General features: G+C 48.6%; 1 protein-coding gene across 2 annotated transcripts; it reads left to right on the top strand.

Annotated features, from left to right (window-relative positions):
* Positions 1-1,571: 1,571 nt before the first annotated feature.
* Lpo (lactoperoxidase) lies at positions 1,572-22,085 on the top strand. 2 transcript variants are annotated; one of them, XM_063268704.1, is made up of 13 exons: positions 1,572-1,748; positions 6,123-6,200; positions 7,359-7,446; positions 9,810-9,964; positions 10,587-10,704; positions 11,002-11,131; positions 11,821-12,027; positions 13,411-13,735; positions 14,187-14,347; positions 17,946-18,198; positions 19,025-19,198; positions 21,004-21,241; positions 21,426-22,085. In XM_063268704.1, exons 2-13 carry the CDS (start codon positions 6,125-6,127, stop codon positions 21,631-21,633), a joined length of 2,133 nt encoding a protein of 710 aa, XP_063124774.1. In that variant the 5' UTR covers positions 1,572-1,748; positions 6,123-6,124; the 3' UTR covers positions 21,634-22,085. The 2 variants fall into 2 exon arrangements, with proteins under 2 accessions (XP_063124774.1, NP_001401265.1); NM_001414336.1 differs by lacking the exon at positions 1,572-1,748 and adding an exon at positions 2,799-2,834 and having other exon boundaries at positions 21,426-22,067.
* The last annotated feature ends 1,842 nt before the right edge of the window (positions 22,086-23,927 follow it).

Here is a 23,927-nt window from a genome sequence, read left to right as displayed (position 1 = left end):
TTGTTCCCAGGGACACCATTCAGAGTTTTGTTATAGTGCTCTAGAGACCAGGGGATGGCATAAACCAGAGTACCAAAGACCCTCCATCCTCTGAGATAGGACAGTCAATGAATCTCAAAGAGGAGGCACTGGCACGCAGAGCTTCCTAGGTCCAGAAGGCTACTCATTTGCTGTTCTAGGAAATCCAACAAAAGGAAATGTATTTTAGCACAAGCAGAAAAATATAGCCTGCCCCAAGACAAATAACTGTCAGTCCAGTAAGAGAAATCTGAGGCACACAGTGAGGGAAGAGAGGAGCTGCCCCCACTCAACCCCACAAAGATGGCAGGGGTGGCTAGAAGGCCACAAACCAGATAAAGGCTATGATCACCCCTAGAAGTTTTACCACATAACCGATCGGAGTTGTCTTCCCCGCCTGCCAAAGGGCATGCATGCAACATGCAGAGTTCTCACCCTGGAAGGAAATGGAAGTAAGCAAAGTATGTTTAAGGGCACTGAATGCCTGGTGTGTGCATGCGTGAGTGTGAGTATGTGTGTATGTGTGTGCATGAGAGTGTGTGTGAGTGGGAATGTGTGTGGGAATGTGAATGTGCATGGTAATGTGGGTGTGCATGCGTGAGTGTGAGTTTGAGTGTATGTGCATGCCTGTGAGTGTGTGTGTGTGCGCACATGCATGTGAATGTGAGTGTGCATGTGTGCATGAGAGTATTGTGTGTATGTGCATGTGAATGTGTATGTGTGTGTGAGTGTGTGTGTGGATATGAGAGTATCGTGTATGTGTGTGAGTGTGTAAGTGTGCAAGTGAGTGTGTGAGTGTGTGCATGTGAGTTTGAGTGTATGTGGACATGTGTGTTTGCATATGTGTGCACACACACACATACACATGCGTGCATGGGCGCACACAAACTCACGCATGTGTGCACCCATGTGTGGTTGGTACTATCTGTACCCTGACCTCACAGGGCTGCTCCATTTCTGCTGTTGCTATTACTAAAATGTCTTGAAATCTCTGTGCTGACTTATGAGAAGTTTCTGGCCAATTTTAGTTTTCTTCTGAACTTTTGGTTTCCTAACCTTCACTTCTCAGACCAATTTGCTAGTTCTCTACTAGGAAACCAGCTGCTTATGCTAAGAAGATTTGCACAGAATGAGAAACCCATGTGAATAAGCTACCAGTGTACTGTGTGAAAATACACTCGGCTACAGGACAATGGCATGTCCACAGGTGTGCTTCCCCCAACAGCACGAGATGGGCCACACTGGTTTAGCCCTGATCAAACCCAGGACATAGTGCATCAAATGCCGAGATGTAAGGCCTGCATTTTACCGTTACCTTGGTTGCAGTAGTTCACCATACATTATGTAGAGGACACCATTTTCCCATTGTAGAAGAGAGTTCCATCTTGAAATAGCTTGGTGGTAGCGAACTCGCCTAGCACTGTCCAGGCCTGAGACTGATCCCAAGCACAACCACCCTCAAGTAAAATCCACCTAAGACAGAGCTTCCTGAACCCATAAGTGCAGAACTAGAAACAGGCTCCGACGTTCAGGAAGTAGGAGCAAGGAACAATGCTTGGCTGCAGAACTGAACTGTTTCAAAGAAACAAGAAGCGTCTGGTGTCTGTACCCTTTGTTGGGCAGCAGCCTTCTTCTGAGATGTCCAGCATTTGCCCGTGTTCTTCGGAAGAGAAATACTCTTTAAGAAGCTGACTGTTCAAACCTGAGATCCCAGGACTGTGGAAGCTGAGGTAGGAAGATTGTGTGACTCTGAGGCTAACCTGGGCTCCGTAATGAGGTCTGAGACAGCTGGGATACACTGTGAGACTTTATCTCAAAAACAAAGACAAAAGAGAGCTAGGTTTTAAATGTATTTCGGTGACAGAGACAGGCTATCGCTTTCCTCAGGGTGAAACTAGTGGTCTGGGTTACGCTCCTCTCTAAGAAATTATTCAAAGACGATTTCATAGAGCCCACCCATCCTTTGGGTTTTCTATCTTGTAAAACATGCTAATGAAATTCTGTCTTCTCAGATTCATTTCCTTCTTCTTATTTGGTTCTGACAAACTTGACATTTTCCAAGTCACTGAGATAAGTCACATATTAATCTCTGGGCTTTCGGTCGATAATTTATGGGGCCATGGTTGATTTTAAGGAGACAACGTATAAGAGACGTGATGTCAAAGACCCATAATACTCATCTAACCTTTGATTTCACCACTGAACAATACAAAACACTGAAAGGTGAATCGCTTTGAGGGGTCTGTGACCCACTGTCCTGATGATGTAAGGGCTGATCTCTCCTCTCTGGTGACTCTTTCCAAAGAGCCAGTCTTTTGAGAATTTGATTCCCCCAAATTAAGGTTGTTTAATCACCCTAAATACAAAAGACAAGTTCATTAATCCTACCATGGATTGGATAGACGGTAAGGGAGAAGTCAAAAGATGACGTGTAAATGAATAAGGGTGACATATAACTAGACTTAGTTCTAAGAGCTATTCAGACCCACTGGGGGTCATACATGTGCAGGCCTTAGAGTTGAACCTTTCCTGCTTACACCAGACTGGGAGATGGTAAGAGGAGTAACGCCGCCTAGTCAGCGAGATTGCATCAAGTACTCCTTGACATCCTATGGTTTCCTTATTGCATCTGCCTGGAGTCACAGGGTGTGTCTTGCCAAGCATGCGTGTGTGTGTCCTTTAAGACACTTCAATCTCTCAAAATCCTTCCCCCTGGGCCTTTCCCATAAGTAAATTTTTTACAGGAGGATATAAAAGACCAAGTCGTCTAAGCAGAAAAAATTCTAGCTGCCATAGGAGGTCAAGGCGCACGGCAGGTAAGTTCTATTAACCTTTCCTGGTTCCTGCAAAGTGGATGATGAAATATCAAGACCAGAGAACATTTAGTCCTTGATTTGGACTTGTCTTCTTTGGGCATTTTCTGGTGCCAGACTTAGCTATGGATTGGCAAGGTTTCACAGTGTATTGCAGGGGATGACAAAATCGGCTACAGGGCGAGAAGCCTTTTCTGCACCTGAAACCAGGCAAAGCCATCCATCAACTGTGAGGGTTGGAAAGTTCCGAGAGCCTTTCTCATCTGCACTGTTTAGAAATCCCACTCAGAAAGTTGAGGAGACCGTGGCTGAGTGAATGCGATGTTTTCCAGATGGTCCCCACTGTAGTGAGGTGATACAATGAGTCAGGGAGGAATCTAAGCCAGCGCTCTCAGAGCTGCATCTCCTTCCTGCCTGTTGGCTGCAGCAGATCTGAACATCTGGTTAGCCCTGATAATCTAGTCCCTGTTTTAAATATTCTGAAGTCCTCTGGATCTCAACCAGGGCCCTGAACTGTAACTACTAGATGGTTTCATTTGGGGAGAATTGAGGGGTTACGTTGTATGGCTTTTTTAATGTAACTGGCTATATTTAGCACATACCCAGTGTCTCACCTCCAGCTGGGACAAAGGAGTCTTTCTCCTCTGGAGGGCTTGATAAAAGTCCCTAGGAATATAGAAGGAAAATAAACTCAAATCTCAAACTCAGCTTCTTCTATTGACATGTCCCAGCCTGCTTCTGACTCCAGGTCTGGGAGAAATCCCCACCCACCAGCAAGATACACTGGGTAGCTGGATACCAGTGGGTGTTCCTAATCCCAGTCAGTACTGAAGGTCTCTACCTGGAGATATCAGATCTCATAGGTGGAGCGCTCAGTCTCCAAGAGTGAACCCTGACTTCAGAGCCAGTCACACCCCCCAGGCTGCTCTGTCTAGGAATCTGACAGCCTTCCCACAACCTCTCCTCAAATTTGACCAACATGCTAGAGACGCTCACAACACTCGGGAACGCTTTGGTTATTTCAAAGGACACAGGGAAACTACCCTTCCAGCAACTTCTACACGACATGTTCAATCATCTAGAAGCCCTCTGGGGTCTTTTTTTTTTTTTTTTTTTTTTTTTGGAGCTAAGGACTGAACCTAGGGCCTTATCTACCACTGAGCTAAATCCCCAACCCAGCCCTGTGGAGTCTTACAGGATAATACAACTAAAGCCTGAACAGCCACATAGACCTAATGTTAATAGACTGAGTAGGAAATCCCAATAAGGCTTGTCTGTTGAGATTTTTCTTTGCTTCTCTGAGCATCATTCCTCCCTCCCTCCCAAAGGACATAATCCCTTCTGAAATGGGAGGGTTGTGGTCCATTCTCAGATGGTGTAGTTTTGAGAATTTCATGGTCAGCACCAATACAAAAAGGTGGGGGGTGGGGAAGGGGTGGTTATTAGAGAGTTTGTTCCTGGGGAAAAAGAAATCACGGTTTCGATATCCTAATTTAGGGAGGAAGTTTCAAATATTCCAGAACTGCTTGAAAGGTCAAATATAGTGTTCCTCCTGGAGACAGGGTGTCACTGGCTTTCTGGTTGGCTCATTCCATCACCTCAACAGGTTCTTGCCATTAGTGGAAAAGGATTCCAACAATTCCTTCCCTCTCAGTCTCCTGAGCTCTTTGGTGACTCGAAAATCTGAGAGTCAAACTCTGGAAGGCCCCAGTACTCCATGTGGTCTTCTGGGCAGAACTATTGCCTGTGAGCTTGCTGTTGGTGTAGACACAGGGCCACCTTCTACCACCTGCTAGGCCAGAGTCTGTACTCTTCCAAGATCATTAGATGATTTTTACACACACTACAGGATGAGAAACTGACTAAGCTTATCAGCTGACCCTGTACAAACTCCAGAAGATAAACCTCTCCTCTCTGTCAGTTATTCAGTATGTGTTCAGTGTTAGTCCATACCAATGCTGAGCTCGGACAGACAGACACAGACACAGACACACACAGACACACACAGACACACACAGACACAGACAGACACAGACACAGACACACACACACACACACAGACACACACACACACACACACACACACACACACACACACACACACAGCATTGGCTCCCAAGAACTCGTGGCCTCATTTGAAAACTGCATGAAAAGACTCAAGTAAAATATTGAGGTAGGACAGGGTTGGAAAAACCTAACGTTGCCCAGAGAAACCCAGTAAACATCACAAAGAAGAGGCCATCTGGCTGGGCTTTTGAAAGCACACAGTTCATGAGGCAGAGAGGACATTGCTTGAGAAGAGGCATGGGGTTATGTCTGTGCCGTCTTCTCCTTTCTCCTCCCCTCCCCAGACACAGGAGGAGTAGAGGCTGCGGCTCTCTCTTCAGAGCATGCTCTGAGTCTCAGGGAAGAATGAAAATTGAGGGTTTGGGACATACCTAATGGGAGGCTAAGAAGGCAGGTCCATGCCCTAAACATCACAGAGTGCCAGCATTCTGTATGCTTTGTCCCGGCTGCCTTCACCTGCAAACGGCGTCTTTTCTAGATGCTTTGCTCGCCTGTTTTCCAGTGTCAGGACCCCATATTTGCCTAGCTCTGCTTTCAGCCCTATACCCTTCCTTCATGCCAGCGAGGAACATGGCCGTGACACAGAAAATAATTCAGCTTTAGCCTTGAATTCTTTTCTTCCTCTTTTTAAGGGGGTGGAGGGGGAGAGACAGAGAGTGTGTCAAAGTAAAGGAGAAACAAAAAGCCAAGTTTCCTAATCAGATATGGCAGAGGAAATGGGAGGGTTGGGTGTTCCATGGGTCAAGAGCCTCAGTTTTGAGGGAGGGGAAAGCCCTGTGGAACTTCTGAGGAAAGGAGTGGTGTGTCCCCTCCCCTGTGCCATCCCCAGCAGAACCTGGCTGTCAGGAAACAAGCTATCTGAAGAAGGAGGCAAGAGAACCCCTAAAGCTTGGTCACATCTCTCCTATTTGTGTGATGTAACAAGTCCAGGCTCCCCAGGCGGAACGAGACATCCTGGGTCATTAAACCCTGCCCTCTTACGGGCAGGCCAGTGGCCCAGTGTTAAGGAATTTGCCCAAGATCATGGGGTGGAGCAAATGCAGAGCTATATCAGGTCCTCAGACCCTGAGTCCTCTTTCCCTCCTGTGTCTTTCTGGCTCTCCTGGCCTGTGAATATTATGAGCTTGTATAGCGAGGGCATCTGAGTTTGCCTGGGATTTCCCTGTTTTCTGAGATTCCATTGCTCACAGTGGAGCTCCACTGAGGACCCCGGTCTCATTTCAGTGATGAAAGTGCTTCTGCGTCTCCTGGCCCTCCTGGCTTCCCTGATCTTGCTCCAGACTGCAGCATCTGCCAGAAATGGTAAGCGTCAGGCTGTGTTTGTTTCTTGGAATAAGACCCGGACATAACCTTGGTGGCTGAAATCAATGTTGATTTGTACTTACGCAGCCCAGAAGGCTAGTCGTTCAAGGAGAAGGTAATGGTAGGCCATGTTCCTCCTCAAGGCCCTGAAAGAGGACGCTCCCTTGCCTCTTCTGGCTTCTGATGCTGGAGGTATCCTTTATCTTTAACTTGCAGCTACCCTGAATTTTACATGCCTCCGTGTGTCCATTCCTAAACCCACCAGTCGCTGGATTTCAGGTTCACCCTAATCAACACAACCTCATCTGAATTAATCAGATCCACAAAGCCTATCTGAAAATAATGCCACATGCTGAAGGTCCAAAGGGACACCGTTCAACCCACTGCAGTCTCCTGGCAGGGAAAAGAGGCAGCCTCTGGTACTCCACCCCCAACCTGAGGGAGAGCAAGGAGCCCATCTTTCCTTTCATGTCCTGACTACTGGCTAAACTCTGATGGGCTGTTCAAGGGACCACAAGACGATCTCGCCAGATCCCATGTAGCCCAAGCGGAGTGGTCACACTGAATGTCCGACCATACTCTTCCCGGGCACTGCACCAGAATCCCATGGGTCGTTTGACATCCGGCTGAAGAACAGACAGGTTGCTTCCCGGTCTGTGTCACCCGCCTTTTTTTTTTTTTTCTTTTCTTTTTTTTCCGGGGCTGGGGACCGAACCCAGGGCCTTGCGCTAGCTAGGCAAGCGCTCTACCGCTGAACTAAATCCCCAACCCCTGTGTCACCCGCCTTTAAGGCAGTGGTTCTCAGCCTGTGGGTCTCGACCCCTGTGTAGGGGTCACTGGACCCTCTCACAGGGGTTGCTTATCAGATACCCAACAACCAGATATTCACATTACAGTTCATAATAGAAGCAAAATCACAGTTATGAAGTAACAACAAAAATAAGTTTATGGTTGGGGGGTCTCAGCATTAGGAAGACCAAGGACCACTGCTTTGAGGCCTCTGGTAGCATATCCTAATCTTGAATTTCTACCTGCTTGGGTTTGAGATTTGAGGTAATGGCTGCCGAAATGAGGATGGGGCTAGGGGTAGGGGACTAAGAACCAAAGGACATCTCGAAGGGGCGGTAATTGACATCCTTCTGCTTTTCCTTCCCCAAGATCCACCTGCCAAAACTGTCATCATTTGTGACACAGTGGAAGAGGTCAAGGCCTCAGTCAACAAGGCCTTCCTGGATTCCCGGTCCAGGTAAATGAGACTCCTGTGTGTTAATTCCCCTTCACGGGCTTCCTGTTAGTGACAAGGGCAACTTGACCAGCCCCAACAAGCCAGTAAGCCAAAGCAATTACAAAACTTGCCTTTCCACCCCTCTCCACCCGAACCAAGTATGAGGCAAACAGGAAAAATAGCTTCCGAGTTCTAAAAATCCCAGCTTCTAAGATGCCTTGAGGGGACATCTACTATAATCCTATAGGGATTTCCCTCCATGTGGCCTAGGATTTCCTTTGGTTATAACCTTGCCAGATTCAGAAGGTTTTTTTCATTGGATTAATGTAGTCGGACTTGCGTCAGGCTCTCCAGAAACGGAACCACAGGCATGGAGTCAGTGCGGGTAATTTGCGAGAGAAGTCCTCTCAAGCAAGGTTGCCACATAATGTAAAATTGAGTGTGACTTCAACTCCAGCCTCAGCCCGACCCACCATCACTACCCACCCACAGAGACCTAGAGTGTAAGGTGCACTTCAGAGCCTGTCCCATCTTGGAGCAAGGGAGTAGAGCTTTCCCATATCCACCTTAGGTTGACGTGGCCCAGGCTTGGGGCTCTGGTGACAAGTGTTAAGCATACTGGTGAGAACTATTGGGAACTCTAATGAGGCAATGACAAGGGCTCGGGAAAAAATGTCAAATAAAGCTACAGAAGTGAACCTAGAGGCTGTGCCCAGAGCAGCTAGCCAAGGAGCCCAGAAACCCTTTTGATGGATCTGAGGAGGCCTCCATCAACAGACTAAGTCACCATCCACACCATGCAGAGGACTGGGACCCATGAAACAAGCAATCCCATGATTCTTTTGGTGATGTTTAGGTTGCTTTTAGTCTCCAGAAATAGTATCATTTCACAAGGTCAAAGATCGGTCTAAGGAGGCAAGTCCCAAGCTGCTGACTTTCTCGGCTCTGTAGTGCCTGGGCTCTACAGTGACGAGGAGGAGCCCAGAGGTCCTCTCCCTTGTTCTAGGATAGGCTCCTTCCACTCCACCAACTCCTTCATAGGCTGAGTGTAGAGAGGAGTGGGAAAATTAGGGAGGGCAAACCCACCTGTCCTGAACAGCTCAGTGCTTCAGTGGGACCTCTCTTTGGGTACTTTTCTAGCTACTCCAGAAATCTATTACCAACTCAAAGACCTGGAAACTTTCTCTCTAACCTATACTGAGAGCTCCAAGCCTGTCCTTAGGCTCATGACTTTAGACCTGAGTCCCGGACTACTGAGCTATACTGTCCCATAAAAACAGCAGGAAGCTGGGTGTGGTGTTGCTTGACTTGTCCTGGCACCCAAAAGGCAGAGGCAGGCAGATCTCGATAAGTTTGAGGCCAACCTGGTCTACATATCCAGGCTAGCCAGAGCTGTGGCATAGTAAAAGCTTGTGGGTTTTTGGTTGGTTGGTTGGTTGGTTGGTTGGTTGGTTGGTTGGTTGGTTGGTTTCGTTTGGTTGTTTTAAGGCAGCAAAAGACAGCATGACTTATATGCTGGTTCTCTTTAGGGAGGTTAGGCTAAGGCTAGCCCTCCTTTGCCTTTTCTTTCATGTCCCTTGAGCTAAACCATGGCACTTTAAATGGAGCTAATGACCTGTTGTGAAGGACAGGGCAGGCATTACAAGCAGTGACTTAAACACAACCAAGGAAGGCTGGGTTCGTGAGAATCTGAACCATATTCCAGAGACTTGGAAACAGAGGCCTTGTCAACAGAGCTTCACACACAAGGAAACTGAGGCACAGGGAGGCAACAGCAAGTTCTCGTGCCACTAGTCTGTCTGAATTGTCACAGACTTCAGAGTAGAAGACCTTGGTTGTTCTTATCTTGCACATAGAAGACACAGGACTAAGGGTGAGCTTTCTTGTGATGCTCGGTGTAGGCTGAGTGCTTCCGGGCAGACCCCAAACCAATTTTAGGCCCAGATGCATGGGCAGAACTGGAGGCCTATGTGTGTCCTTGTGCTAAAACTCTTAGATTATAAGGCTCAGCAGGATACCAGGAATTCTCAAGTCTGGATTCATTCATTGTACAACCTGGGTGGTCTTAAGATGCTCTGTTGGTTCTGACTCTGTCAGAACCCTCTGGTTGGAATTTAGGAGTCTTTTGGTCCATCCACCAGCTCTATTTAAGGCCAGACTTAGTGCTCCACAGTGTCTGCGATTTTCTCTTCCCTGAAGAAGTTTTTCTAGCAGCATCAGAAGAGACAAGGGGCGGGGGGAGTGCTGAGAGCCCACGTTTACTCCTCAGAACCCTTGTGGCTTACCACCCCCCCCCCGTACACACACTCCCTTGCACCTCTCCCGTGAGCCACGGACGCACTTCCACGGAGCCTTCTCTTGATCCCCATCGGTTCCTACTGTAGGCTGAAGAAGGCCATGAGTGCCGAGGTACGTAGCACCCGTCATCTCTCAGACTATCTCAAGCATGCCAAAGGCCGGACACGCACAGCCATCCGAAACGGGCAGGTGTGGGAGGAATCTCTAAAGAAACTGACCCAGTTTCTCACCAACGCCACAGGTAAAGAAAACTTGCTAGACCTCTAAAGAAAGGAAGGGACAATCGGTACAGAACAGAGGCCACCAAGAACTGTTAGGAACTATCTATACGGAAAAGCATATCCACCTCCTTTCTTAAACCCAAAGGGCGTACTGGTAGACCTCAGCAGTTCTTTTGCCACAGCCAAGCCAATGTTCCTTTTGCAGATGAAAGAACTCTTTGTGACAAGGTTATATTGCTAACTGATAGAGAAGGGACATCTGTGTTTCCGTGTGCTATATGATTTTTAAGACGTCTGCCTGGAGGAAATGCCAAAGTCAATAAACAGGGTTTCCTACCCTAAGCCAGTGTCCTCTCTCCTGTAGGTGAAGCTTCTAGTGTCAGAAAGGTTTGCTGGGAGTATGTCTCAAGAAATTAAACTTTTCAACTCCTGAGTCACTCTGAACAGAAAACATCTCCAGTGAGGCCACTGTGACCCACTGGGAACGGTCCTTTCCACTACGCCAAAGAGTCCTAGGTCTTGAGATTGGGAAAATTCAGAACCTCACACAGCAGAGAGTCCCTCTGTCATCTCTAGTCTGATTCCCTGCCTGTTTCCAGTGTCTCAGAACTTGGCCCTGTTTGGGGTTCCCTTCTGTTTCAGGTCAAGGGCTGGACTTGACTTCGCTCTTTTGGAAGGTGGGCTGTAATCCCCCTGCTCCAGCAGTGACTTGCAACATAAGTAACCCTTACCGGACCATCACTGGAGACTGTAACAACAGGTGCACGCACCACCCCAGTCAGCATCTTAGCCCCGTGGACACTGCAGGCACAACTCCTGAGTCTCTCTGAGGAGAAAACATCTCCAGTGAGGCCACTGTGACCCACTGGGAACGGTCCTTTCCACTATGCCAAAGAGTCCTAGGTCTTGGGGTTGGGAAAGTTCAGAACCTCACAGTGCAGGGGGTCCCTCCCCATCTGCTTTTCCTCCCGCAGAGCTCTGGTTAAGGGCGGCAGGGTGAGGGCAGCCAGCCAGGATGCCACCTGCTGAGGCTGAGAGCCTTCTTGCTGGGTTTCAGGAAGAATCCAGCGCTGGGATCCGCCAACAGGGCGCTAGCTCGATGGCTGCCGGCAGAGTACGAGGATGGACTCTCCCTCCCCTTCGGGTGGACGCCGGGGAAGACGCGAAACGGCTACCCTCTCCCGCAGGTGAAGGAGGACGGGGTACAGGATGGGCGGGAAAGAGCCACACGCAAGTCAGTCAGCACTCTGAAAAGGAAAAAGGGAGGCGCAACTGAGATCAGGATTTGCGCCCGAGCGATATGTTCTCCAAACTGCCGCAAGGGGGCAGCAGAACCCGGGGCCCAGCCAGGTGGTGGTGGTAATGTCCCAACTGTCACAAGCCTGATACCCTGGGGTCTTCCAGGCAGATGGTTTCCTTGCACTATTCTACTTACGCTTACCCTGTCCCAGCCCCTGGAGTGCACCAGCTGTCGTTTTCCTTTAGGTCCGATCTGTTGGCCTCATCTGAGTTGGCAGCCAGTCTCCAGGGTCCCTCTTCTTATATCCAGAAACCTGGCGCTTCTATCACCGGCAGTCAGCAGCAGCGAGTCTTTGTTTTCCCTCTCCATAGTAAGGCTACTTGGCTATTGTCGGAGTCATACAGACCTGGGTTTAATCCCATCCCTCTCCCCTTGCAGCTGCAGGACCAAGAGTATCGACTTCCCCTCTCTAGCGTCCTCTGTCCTCGTCTATGTCAAGGTGTTAACATGCATGCACCCAGTACCTCACAAGCTGCTCTTGGGACTGGGTCGTAGGTCCTCAACAAACTGGTGTTGAATTTTGATTCCCAAAGCATGCTTTCTTCCAACCTGACCTCCCCCTCCCTCCACGTGCAGCCCCGTGAAGTCTCTAACCAGATCGCCGGCTATCTGAATGAGGAGGATGTTCTGGACCAGAAGAGATCTGTGCTCTTCATGCAGTGGGGTCAGATCGTGGACCATGACCTGGACTTTGCCCCTGACACTGAAATGGGGACTGATAACTACACCAAAGCCCAGTGTGACGAGCACTGTATCCAGGGAGACAACTGCTTCCCCATCATGGTAGGTCTCAGCAGCCAGACAGCCGCCCCTGACCACTATCGTGGATCATGAGTCCCTTGCAACTTCCACGTAGCACCCATTCCCAGCCGGGATCGCTTGATAGCTTTGGATGCTGACTTCGTAGCTTCATGTCCATTCACGCGCTCAGCCATCCACTCAGCGATTAGGCAGAAACGGTATTCTTTGTCAGGGAGTGCAGCAAACACTGAGGAGTCAAAGGTGAAGTACTGCTCTTGCTCCCAAGGACAAAAGGCTGTCATGCAAGCGAGCACGTGAACTATTGACAGACTCCGGAACTCTGCAGAGGGTGATCTACGTCCCGGACCCAACAGGATCGAGTGTGCTGGGGGCTGATTAGAAATGCAAACTCCCAAGCCTCACCACCCCCACCCCGGCCAGGTGTTGGGAGATACAGTCTGTATTTGTATCAGGACACACCCATTCACCCCACCCGGCCCCCTTCTGGCCTGGGATTTAACCTATACTTAGTTTGTGGAACTAAGTCCCCTGGAGGATGACTTCTGTTCCCAGAAGGAGCTAAAAGTAGTGCTAAGGGCAAGGGCGGGGGCGGGGCGGGGCGGGGCGGGGCGGGGGCGGGGAGGGGGCGAAGAGTGTTGGGCAGCAGAGCGGAGAGAACGGCTTGCAGTGGTCTCTTCTTAAACATAGATTTTTTTTTTTTTTTTGGTTCTTTTTTTCGGAGCTGGGGACCGAACCCAGGGCCTTGCGCTTCCTAGGTAAGCGCTCTACCACTGAGCTAAATCCCCAGCCCCTAAACATAGATTTTTGTACTTAGTCTTTTATTCACTCAAGCGACAAATCGACAGTCTGCGCTGTGGTATAAATTTAAAAAAAAAAAAAGAGAGAAAGAAAGAAAAGAAAAATCTGAGACACGGCTGAGACTGAGACCCGAGTCTTACATATTCCCCTCCTAGTTTGTGGGTGCTTAAACAAGTCAACCTATTGGACTAATTGAGACCATTCTCTAATGTGTAAAGGACTCACAGGCTCTCTCTGGGGGGCCAGAATGAGGTGAGGTATGAATATCGAGTGGCTGGCATGAGGCAGTTCCAGGGTTGATATTTCGGTAGTAATTACTAAATCTCACCTCATATGCTGCATGCCCATCTAGGGCTCTCGGGAAATCCTCTCTGCCATTTCTGAGCGCTTGTTGTGAAAGAATGAATCATTGTTTTCAGCTCTTGCACATCAGGATATAGTGAACTTTGTGGAGTGTCATGGGCCCCGGGAAGTATATTGTCAGCAAGAGGCATCTAGGGCCAGTGTCTGGCAAGAGTCCCAGGAGGTCACCGTGAGCATCTTTTCCTCCAGACTGAGGAAAGTGTAGATATTTTGTGTAGTCATCCCCAACCCATCTCTCTACAGTTCCCAACTGGTGACCCTAAACTGAAGACTCAGGGGAAGTGCATGTCTTTCTTCAGAGCCGGATTTGTCTGCCCCACACCACCCTACCAATCCCTGACCCGAGAGCAGATCAATGCTCTCACCTCTTTCCTGGATGCTAGCTTAGTGTATAGCCCTGAGCCGAGCATGGCAAATCGACTTCGAAACCTCAGCAGCCCCTTGGGCCTCATGGCTGTCAATGAAGAAGTCTCAGACCATGGACGGCCCTTCCCACCTTTCGTCAAAATGAAACCCAGCCCCTGCGAGGTCATCAACGCCACAGCTGGTGTGCCCTGCTTCTTGGCAGGTGGGTCTAGGCTGGGAGGGAAAAAGAGGGTCTAAGGAACAAGGGGATCGTCGAAGGAGGCTGCTCCACCTTGGGGTTTGTCCAGGAAAATGCCCCAAGTCACCCCTGCCCATAGCACTACACTCGGAATAGAGCGTTCGCTGTAGAACAAAAGAAGGAAAAACACACAGAAAATCCACATGATCTCATCGTCCACCAGTATTGGTTATTCGTGTTTTAATATAAACCTTTGTAGTACTGTACCCCAAGCACAGTTGTAGCCAAGTCTGGTAGCACAATCTGTAACCCTGCACCGTCCTTCGCTGCCCATTTGACCCTCTCCACCTGACTTTCCTTAGTCTACCTTGAAGGACGGGCTTGGGAGAGAGTCGGGGATGGGTACCATGTTTCTCTGTGCAGCTCCCTGGCTCTGCTCAGGGAGAACGCATCTTCTTGTCTTTTGGACTTTTAGGAGACTCCCGAGCCTCAGAGCAGATCTTGCTGGCCACATCCCACACACTTTTTATCCGGGAGCACAACCGGTTAGCCAGAGAACTAAGCACACTCAACCCACACTGGGACGGAGAGACTCTCTATCAGGAGACAAGGAAGATCATGGGAGCCTTCATCCAGGTATGGAGGCAAGAGCCACCGTCGGCCACCTCGGCTCTGTTTTGTCACTTCCAGCCGCATGCCCTCTTTCCTCATTCTTCCTTGCTCCTCCTTCCCTTGGGCCTCTCTCCGGGTGTCTGATAGGCTCCATTTTTAAATGTATCCCCATGTTCTGAGCGTGGGGAACTACCCATGTGTGGTACCTCCATGAGCCTGCTGTTGTTACCACTGAGGCTACAGGTTCTCTCTGCAGTGACTTGAGCTATTTTGATTTCCTCTTCCTTTTAAATTCTCTATATATAAGCTGTGTGTCGTAGGCATACTTGATTCTGGATTGCTTTCTCAACTAAGTGAGTTAGAAGAATTGAGTGTGTGTGTGTGTGTGTGTGTGTGTGTGTGTGTATTGTGAGTGTGTATTGTGTGAGAGTGTGTGAGTGTGTGTGAGAGAGAATATGTGAATGTGAGTGTATGAGAGTATATTGTGTGTGTAAGTATGTGTGTGAATGTCTATGTATGAGTATGTGTTGTGTGAGAGTGTGTGAGTGAGTGTGTGTATTGTGTGAATATGCATGAATGTGTGTGAGTAGTGTGAGTATGTGTGAATGTGTGTGAGTGTGTGTGAGAAAGTATGTAAGTGTGAGTGTATGAGAGAGTGTATCGTGAGTGTGTGTGTGTGTGTGTGAAAGAGAAAGTGTGTGTGTGTGTGTGTGTGAAAGAGAAAGTGTGTGTGTGTGTGTGTGTGTGTGTGTGTGTGTGGTGTTGTGGTTTGATTATAAGATAGGGTCTCATTTAGCCCAGATTGGTCTTGACTTCCTGATCCTAAACTCTAAGATCATGGACATCCAAAACCATATCTGGCTTGTTAGAAGTTAGATCTTTTATTTTGTCTTTAGAATCCTTAGGGTCTAGTTTACTGGAGGTTCTTTTCCTATTTATTTACTTATTTATCTATGTGTTTTTCTTTCCTCCCTCTTCCTCCTCTTCCTCCTCTTCCTCCTCCTTCTCCCCTCCCTCCTCCTCTTAGTTGTTTTGTAGAGACAGGGTTTCTCTGTGTAGCCTTTGCTACCCTGGAAGTCACTCTGTAGACCACGATGGCCTTGAACTCAGAGATCTGCCTGACTCTGTCTCCTGAGTGCTGGGACCAAAGGCCCCACCGCCGCCCACCTCGATGGAAGTTCTTCATCAGCCTGTTTTTTTCTCTTTAGTACGGATTAGTAAAGCCTACTGGTCATTTCCGTTTCTGGCCTCTGCCGTTTGCATTCAACTACTGAGCGGATCCAGTCTCACTCCTGCTTTCGTTACCATTATTTCAAGGAGTGGATTTTCTTTTTTTTTTTTTTTTTTTTTTTTTTTGGTTCTTTTTTTCGGAGCTGGGGACCAAACCCAGGGCCTTGCGCTTCCTAGGCAAGCGCTCTACCACTGAGCTAAATCCCCAACCCCAAGGAGTGGATTTTCAACTCCGGAGTTTTCTTTTTAATTTCTACTTCTTTGCTGAGATGTTTCCGATGTCCCAATTCTTGTTTCAGAAAAAAAAAATGTAATTGGCTGAGGATCCTTTAAGATACGACTTTGAAATCTTTATCGACTGTAGTGTTGGGGTGCAGGTCGGTGGTAGGGTGCTTACCCTAGCGCGGTCAAGGCTCCGAGTTCAATGTAAAACAGTGCAGCAAATAAGCGAAATACCAATGTGTTCATCTGTGTGTGTTGGTGTGTGTGTGGTGGAGGGGTTGCCCGTGGGTCTTTGGCTGGGCAGGAACATACGTGTATGTGGAGGTCACAGCCCCCACCTGTGTCAGTTCTCCAGAAAGCCAAACACGTATTTTTACTTTTGAAGTTACAAAGTAAGCTAGCCAGGCTGGCCAACAGGCTCCAGGAATGGACCTGCCTCTCTGCCTTCCCTGCTTTGAGATTGCGAGCCCACAACACCATGCCTAGCTTTATTAATGAGTCCTGGTGATCCCAGACATGATCTAATTCCACCGAATCCATGTTGCTGTTACCTTCAGTGGGCCTTTTCCTCACTCAAAATGCGGCTTTCCAGGCTTTTGGGAGTACCAAACACTTTAGCGATTTTAATCCTATCTGAATCTTTTTTTCTAGCTTGTAGTTCCCCTGTTTAGTTTCTGGTCTGCCATTGTTTTCACTCTAGTAACGCTTGGTTCCAAGTCCTTCCAGTGTTTCCTAGTCTGCTTCACTCTTCCAGGGCACCTGAAATCCCCACTTCGATCCTGCTAGGTCAGTCTTCAGGGCACTGAAGGGTTTTTTTCTGGCTGCCTGTTGTTGCTAAGCAACCTCCTAGAGAAGCAGAAGCCATGGTGCCTGGGATTCCTTGGTTCTTCACCAAGGAATAAGAAGAAACAGACACAGTGCTCAGCCCCCACAGAAGGCTGAGACTGTCCACAGCCTGGACTAAGGAGTAGGGCAAAGCTGGCCAGAGCTGAGGACTTGGGGTGTGAGGCAGGAATTGGGGCTTTCTGCTAGTCTGTGTTGGATTTCCCTGGCCCTTGGTCTCTGGAAAGAAAAAGCAGGCATGTTTGCTTGTGTGTTTGTTTGTTTGTGTGGGGAGGTTTCAGGCTGCCAGTCTCTTCTGCACCCAGTTCAATCTGGGGGTGTGTAGAACTCACCACATTGTTATTCTTCTCCAAGTTCTGGGGTCCCCTTTTTCTAGCTTTCAGAGTCTTTTTGGAACTTTTGCTTATGTGTCTCTGTGTGCAGATCAAAGCGAATGTTAGATCTCCTGGAGCTGGAGTTACAGATGCCTATGAACCATCTGATACGGGTGCTGGGAACTGAACTCAAGTCCTCCAGGAGAGCAGCAAGTGTTCTTAATAACTGCCAATCTCTCCATCTCTCCATCTCTCCATCTCTCCTCTCTGTCTCTGTCTCTCTGTTTCTCTGTCTGTCTGTCTCTCTCTATCTCTCTGTCTTTCTCTATTTTTTATTAAATTTTAAGTTGCTCAGGCTGCTTTAAAGTCACAAAGCTGACCTTGACCACCTGACCCCATGCCTTCACATCACCAGGACTGGGATTACAGATGTGCATCACGATAGCCATTTGTTATTGCTGTTGGTTTAGGGTTGTTTGAGTTGGAAATAACAGTTTCACTATGCAGCCCAGGCTGGCCTCAAATTTGCAACACTCCTGTCTTTGGAATGCTAGGATTATAGACATGTATCACCATACAAGCTTGAAGTCCTTTTATTATTTCCTGGATGAAATAATTTCCAGGATGTTTAGTTATAGTGATTAAAGAGGAGAAAGAAAAATAAGGCTACACCACTTTGTTCTAAAACCAGAACACACACACACACACACACACACACACACACACACATTTTTAATTATTAAGATGAACTATTGCCATATAAAATAGTAGAGTCAGAAATCTTGCTTTAGCACCAAATTGAAATAATCAATTAATCAATTAGTATAACCAATGTGGAGATAGAATGAGAAATAGTTGAAAGAAGGCCATGATTGATTAGCAATGTCTGCCATGGCCATAGGAATGGAAAGTGGGTACAAATCCTATCCACTTGGCATCCTCTTGGACAGCAATTCCTTCCAGAGGCTCACACCTTGTCACAGTCTTTCCTCACGACTTCTTTCTCCCTCCAGATTATTACCTTTAGGGACTATCTACCCATCCTACTGGGCGATGAGATGCAGAAGTGGATTCCCCCATACCAGGGCTACAATGAGTCTGTAGACCCCCGGATTTCCAATGTTTTCACCTTTGCCTTCCGCTTTGGCCACTTGGAGATCCCCTCTACTGTGTCCCGCCTAGATGAAAATTATCAGCCGTGGGGTTCAGAACCTGAGCTCCCCCTGCACACCGTCTTCTTCAACACCTGGAGGCTGGTCAAAGATGGTGAGTCTTTTTTAGGGAAGCATTTTTGCCTTAGCCCTCTCACTTCTTCAAGCAGTTTGTAGGGACTCCTGGTATGGGAATCACCTTCCACACACTTCCTGTGTGGCCCTGGGGAAGGGAACTCATCTTACTGAGTCTTCATCATCTCCTTGTTTGTAAAAGAGGGCAGTAACAGGGCCCACCTCACCAGGATATCAAATGAAATGAGACAGATGTGTAGGGCACCCTACTGTGGTTCCTAAGACCCAAGGAGTGATCAGTGAATACAAGTTATTTACTCCTTCCAGCTTCCCACGCTGGCATTCTTCTGCCATTTCCTACCCTAGGCTTCTCTGAACCCTGACAAGATAATTTGTGGGGTGGGTAAATTGTTCTGTTCTAGAACCTCCTACCACCACGGGGTATCATTGATTGAACTCGGCCATCTTATTTGTCAGTTGAATTTGACTTTCCTTCAAGTTTAACCAGTCAGGGCTGTTTCCTCAAAATGTATGATCGCTCTTCCTCCTGGAGGAAAGTATGGAAAACAAAAGGCACTGACTCTGTGAACTCAAACATGAAAAACCTCTTGGTATTCATTCCTACATCAGCCTAGGAGTGCCCTCTCCTGTCACCTCAGAAAGGGTAGCTTGGACTCCTCTTACCCTGTCACAAAGGTCAGGCTGCGCTGTGTTCTCCTCTTCTCGACCTCCCTCTGGTCAGAGACATTTCCTAGTCTTTCCCATTCCCTGTTGAGAGAAGGTGTCTGGGGCAGAGAGGACCCAGCACGGCTGATGCCCCCACCCTATTCCTATCCTAAGGATGGCCTCTTGGTGCTCGTCTACAGGTGGAATTGATCCTCTGGTTCGAGGCCTGCTGGCCAAGAAGGCCAAGTTGATGCATCAGGACAGAATGATGACGGGAGAGCTTCGAAACAAGCTGTTCCAGCCAACTCACACCATCCATGGCTTTGACCTGGCTTCCATCAACATACAGCGGTGCAGAGACCACGGGATGCCTGGTGAGTGGGTCTGAGGTCTCACTTGGTCTGGAGAGCTTCTTGGCTACCTTCTAGAGCTCCTGGACACTCTCTTCTGGGACCCAGGGGCCAATCAATCCTCACACTAGAGGCTTTTAATTTTTTTAAATTTTTATTTATTTTATACCCTGACCACAGTTTTCCCTCCTTCCTCTCCTCCCAGTCCCTCCTGCCACCTCTCTCCCTCTTTCCCTCCCTCCCTCCCATCCACCCTGCCTCTGTTTCTCTTCAGAAAATGACTGACCCCCCTGGACATCAACCAGCCATGGCATATCAAGTTTCAGTAAGACTAGGTACCTCCTCTCTTCATAAGTCTAGACAAGGCAGCCCGTTAGGTGGGAAGTGTCCCAAAGACAGGCATCAGAGTCAGAGACAGCCCCTGCTCCTGCTGTTAGGAGTCCTACAAGAAGACCAAGCTACACAATTGTAACATATGTGCCTAGGTCCAGCCCACGCAGGCTCCCTGGTTGGCTGTTCAATCTCTGTGAGCCCCTCTGGCCTCGGGTTAGAGACAAGCCCGTTTTAATAAACCCATATAAGACAGCCAGGAGACAGAATCTTCTAATGCAGGGCCGTGAGTGCACATCTGATGTCATTACCCTGCTCGCCGTTCAGGGAAGGCATGGTGTCGGGAGCAGGAGGCAGCTGAGTCAGGAAGCAGAGAGCGGTGGGTGAAGCTGCAGCTTGCTTCCTGTCCATGGAGCTGGTCCCACTCATGCTCAGGGTGGGGCTTCCCACCATAATTAACCCTATTTAGAAACTTCTTCAGGAGCATGCCCAGAGATTTGCCTCGTGGTTGTTCTAGATCTTGTCCCATTGACAACCAGTATTAACAAGCTCACCAGTTAAAGGACTGGAGGCCAGATTCCAAAGCTTTGTTCTTATGTTGTGTAGTGCTTGGAACAGTGGCTGACCCCATAGTAAGCTGTAGGCATACATTTTTTTGCAACCTACTTTTAATAAGGGTTCAATGTCTCCTCTAGCCCAGCCCCCAGCAGAGGTAGTAGAGAAGTTATTAGGACGGGGGTGGGGTGGGCCTGTTCAGCTACAGCTCTTTGGGGGCGAGCTTGGTCTTCTTGGGCAGCAGTTTAGCCCCATAGAAATCATCAAATGTGATTGAGCAGCTGCAGACCAATCCTCTAGGCAGACAGACACCAGGCACGAACCAGCAGCTATAGTTCTGTCCTGGAGAAACTGCCAGGCTGGTCAACCGGCCTGAGGCGGGTGAGGCTGCAGAAGTGGCAAGCTGCCGCGGAGACCTCACAAGCAGTTCTTGTTCAGTTTCTCTCGATGGCGGTGTTACCCCAAGTTGAGCTCAGCAACGCTATGGAAGGCAAACCGGTACATGGGTGTCTTTAGCAAAGAATAGCGAAGTGCAGCAAACTGAACCTAAGCTCAGGGCTCGTCTCCCACTGCCTGTGGGGGTCATAGTTACACTCCTTCATCAAACGCACTTTCACGTGTCTGCCATCTCCAAGCATCCTTTCACCTGTGTCCGCTTCAGGAAAACGGCCTTTCACGTGTTTGCTTTAGCAAGACAGCCCTTCACCTGTATGCCTCAGCAAACCATCATTTGACATAACTTGCCAAAGAAACTAGAAGTTTCCCCTTCAGTAAGCCACAAGTCGTCCCCCAAGACTGAAGTGCCACAGATGACAGGCAATGCAACATGTGTCCCTTGTCTTAAAACTCCCAGACTTTCCTGGCTGCTGGAGGTAACATACACCTCAAGGGAAAGCAAAAGTGAGAGATTCCGGAGATGAGCTGCCTTATCTTCCCTCCCCTAGGGTACAACTCCTGGAGAGCTTTCTGTGGCCTGTCCCAGCCAAAGACACTAGAGGAGCTAAGTGCTGTCATGGAAAACGAGGTGCTGGCCAAGAAGCTGCTGGACCTCTACGGAACCCCCAGCAACATTGATATCTGGCTCGGGGCCATTGCTGAACCCCTGGTTCCTGGGGGTCGGGTAGGACCTCTCTTGACCTGTCTCTTGGGCCACCAGTTCCAGCGAGTCCGAGATGGAGACAGGCAAGTGAAACCATTATGGGGGCAGGAGGAGTCTTTTTTTCCTTAGATGGGGGTCCCCAAAGTTCTTCTTGAGGTCTCACTCCATACCTCACCATGGAGGGGACTTTTCCCAAGGATGTCCTCTGGCAGTGTGGGGAAGAGCAGCCACTGGGCTGTGTGAAATGACCCTGCTGTGTCCTTGTAGGTTCTGGTGGGAGAACCCTGGGGTCTTCACAGAGAAGCAACGGGAGTCTCTACAGAAGTTGTCCTTCTCCCGCCTCGTCTGCGACAACACTGGCATCACCAAGGTCCCACTGAACCCATTCCTGGCCAACACCTACCCGCATGGCTTTGTGGACTGCTCTTCAGTTGATAAGCTGGACCTCTCACCCTGGGCCGCAGTGCAGAAGTAGAACACTACTGCCCACAGCTTCCTACATTGCGAGTGTCCATGGTCCAAGATGCCATTTCGAACAATTCCAGTGGCCTACTCCTTTCAAGTTGGACACCAAGACCAAAGGCTGCCACAGCCTTTCCAGCCCCTCCACTCAGCTGTCACCACCCTCACCACCCTCTCAGCCTATGGAAATCATCCTCTCTGATGACACTTAGGCTTCTTAAGATGTCCTTCCAGCTTGTCACACACCACCTACCCTCTCCCTGAGTGATCATTGGCTGAGGCTGTGACCTTTGATCTTTATGTTTCCTCCCTCCTGTCCTCCCAGACTAGATCATAAGCATCCTGAGCCAGAGACTTCTGCCTGCCTTGTGATTATGACTTGTTCAACACACAAAGTGCTCAATAAATATCCGACTGTCCCTTCCTAGGGGCAGGACTTGAAACGGCTACATATGAGTAACAAGATGTTTGTAGTCATGCTGTATCTTATTACTGAGCGGTCCTGGGCATCCATCAGTCTGACAAGGGAGAACAGTAACTGAGTGGGAGATTCAAGAATTCTCAAAGCAGGGAGGCAGGGACTCCTGGTAGTGGGGGTGCTGTGGGGTGGGGGGAGTAAATAATACCACAGAGCAGTGAGAATATGAACTTGGGGTGACACTATTCTGGGGTACCATGGGTAACCAAGCCTGGATTTCCCAGGAACTAAAAAGGATCTCTTCTTCAGTCGTCCCAGAAACACCTTCCTCTTCCTGGAGAGTTCTTGGAACCCTTCAAGCTTCTGAGGAGGTAGTTTCAGAACACTCCTTGGGCTGTGGCCCAGTGTGCATTCACACATTCTTTATACAGGGTTTCACTTTATGTTTTAGGTGGGCCTTGAACAGTTATGTAGCCCAAAGTAGCCCCTATCCTCCTAAATTTAGATAACGTCAGCCTCCTTCATGCTGGGTTGTACTATCATGGCCTGGTTGACATTCTTAAAAAAAAAAAAAAAAAGAAAAGAAAAGAAAAGAAAAGATGCTCCAGGGCTGGAGAGATGGACCAGTGGTTAAGAGCTCTGGCTGCTCTTCCAAAGGACCCTGGTTCAATTCCTAATACCCACAAGGCTGCTCGCAACTGTCCCAGAGGATCCTGTGCCCTCTTCTGGCCTCTGAGGGTACTGCATGCATGTGTGGCACATAGGGACACAGCAGCCAAAATATCCATACACAGAAATATCCATAAACAGAAATCTAAAATAAGGGCCGGAGAGATGGCTCAGCGGCTAAGAGCACTGACTGCTCTTCCAGAGGTCCTGAGTTCAATTCCCGGCAACCACATGGTGGCTCACAACCATCTATGATGAGGTCTGATGCCCTCTTCTGGTGTGTCTGAAGACAGCTACAGTGTACTTATATATAATAAATAAATAAATCTTTAAAAAAAAAAAGAAATCTAAAATAAGTCAATAGTAAAATGGAGAGACCCTCCAATGTACAAGGCCCTGAGCTCAATCTTAGCACCACAGAAATTAATTAGCTAGTTCATGAAATGATCAGTTGGTTAACTAGTTGATTAATTAAATTTACCCTTTCGAGGCCTGATGGTACAGGAGAATTGTAAGCTCAAGATTGACCCATGCTACAGAGCAAGTTCAAGGTTCAGCCTAGCCAATGTAACAAGACCTTGTCTCAAAATAAAAAAGGGCTGGAGCTGTACGTAGCTCGCAGTGGTAGAGTGTTTGTCTAGCCTATATAGGCCCTTGGTTCAATACTAACATCACAAGGGCAAAAATTACCTACAGGTAAAGACCAGTCAGGAAATCATTTCCTCATCTTGTGGAGGTTGCCTAGGGAAGTCTTTGTTCGTAGCCCTGTTCTGTCACCCTCCCCACCAGTCTTGGACAAGGCTCTGCTCTGTGAACACCCCTCTCCCCCCTCAGTGAGGTAATCGTGAGAGGTATTGGTCCTGTAGCTCCCCACAGTGAGGGTCTGGTTTACTTCACCATTCTCTTACCGTTAGCTCCCAGGGGGGTTCCCCACCCCTCACAAATGAGAAGACAGGAAAGGAGAAGACAAGAGTCAGCTAATCCACTATGGACCAGCTCCTGACAAGACCACTGGCCAGACACACCCTTCCCCTTCCCAGACACTGGGGTCTGATGACTGGAAGAAGGAGCCATCTGCCCCCTTGAGCATCCCTGGGCCACTCACTATGCTAGTCTGCAGAGACACAGAGGCCTCTATTCTCTCAGCAAAACCTTCCCACCAGACCCCAGCTTTCTGTCTCACTGGCTGTCCACTCCCCTTCCCAAAGACAGACACAGAG

This window comes from Rattus norvegicus, chromosome 10 (genome assembly GCF_036323735.1).
Source record: "Rattus norvegicus strain BN/NHsdMcwi chromosome 10, GRCr8, whole genome shotgun sequence".
In the NCBI taxonomy this organism is placed as follows: Eukaryota; Metazoa; Chordata; class Mammalia; order Rodentia; family Muridae; genus Rattus; species Rattus norvegicus.
Note: the sequence above shows the minus strand (reverse complement) of the source record. Positions and strands in the feature narration are given on the sequence as shown.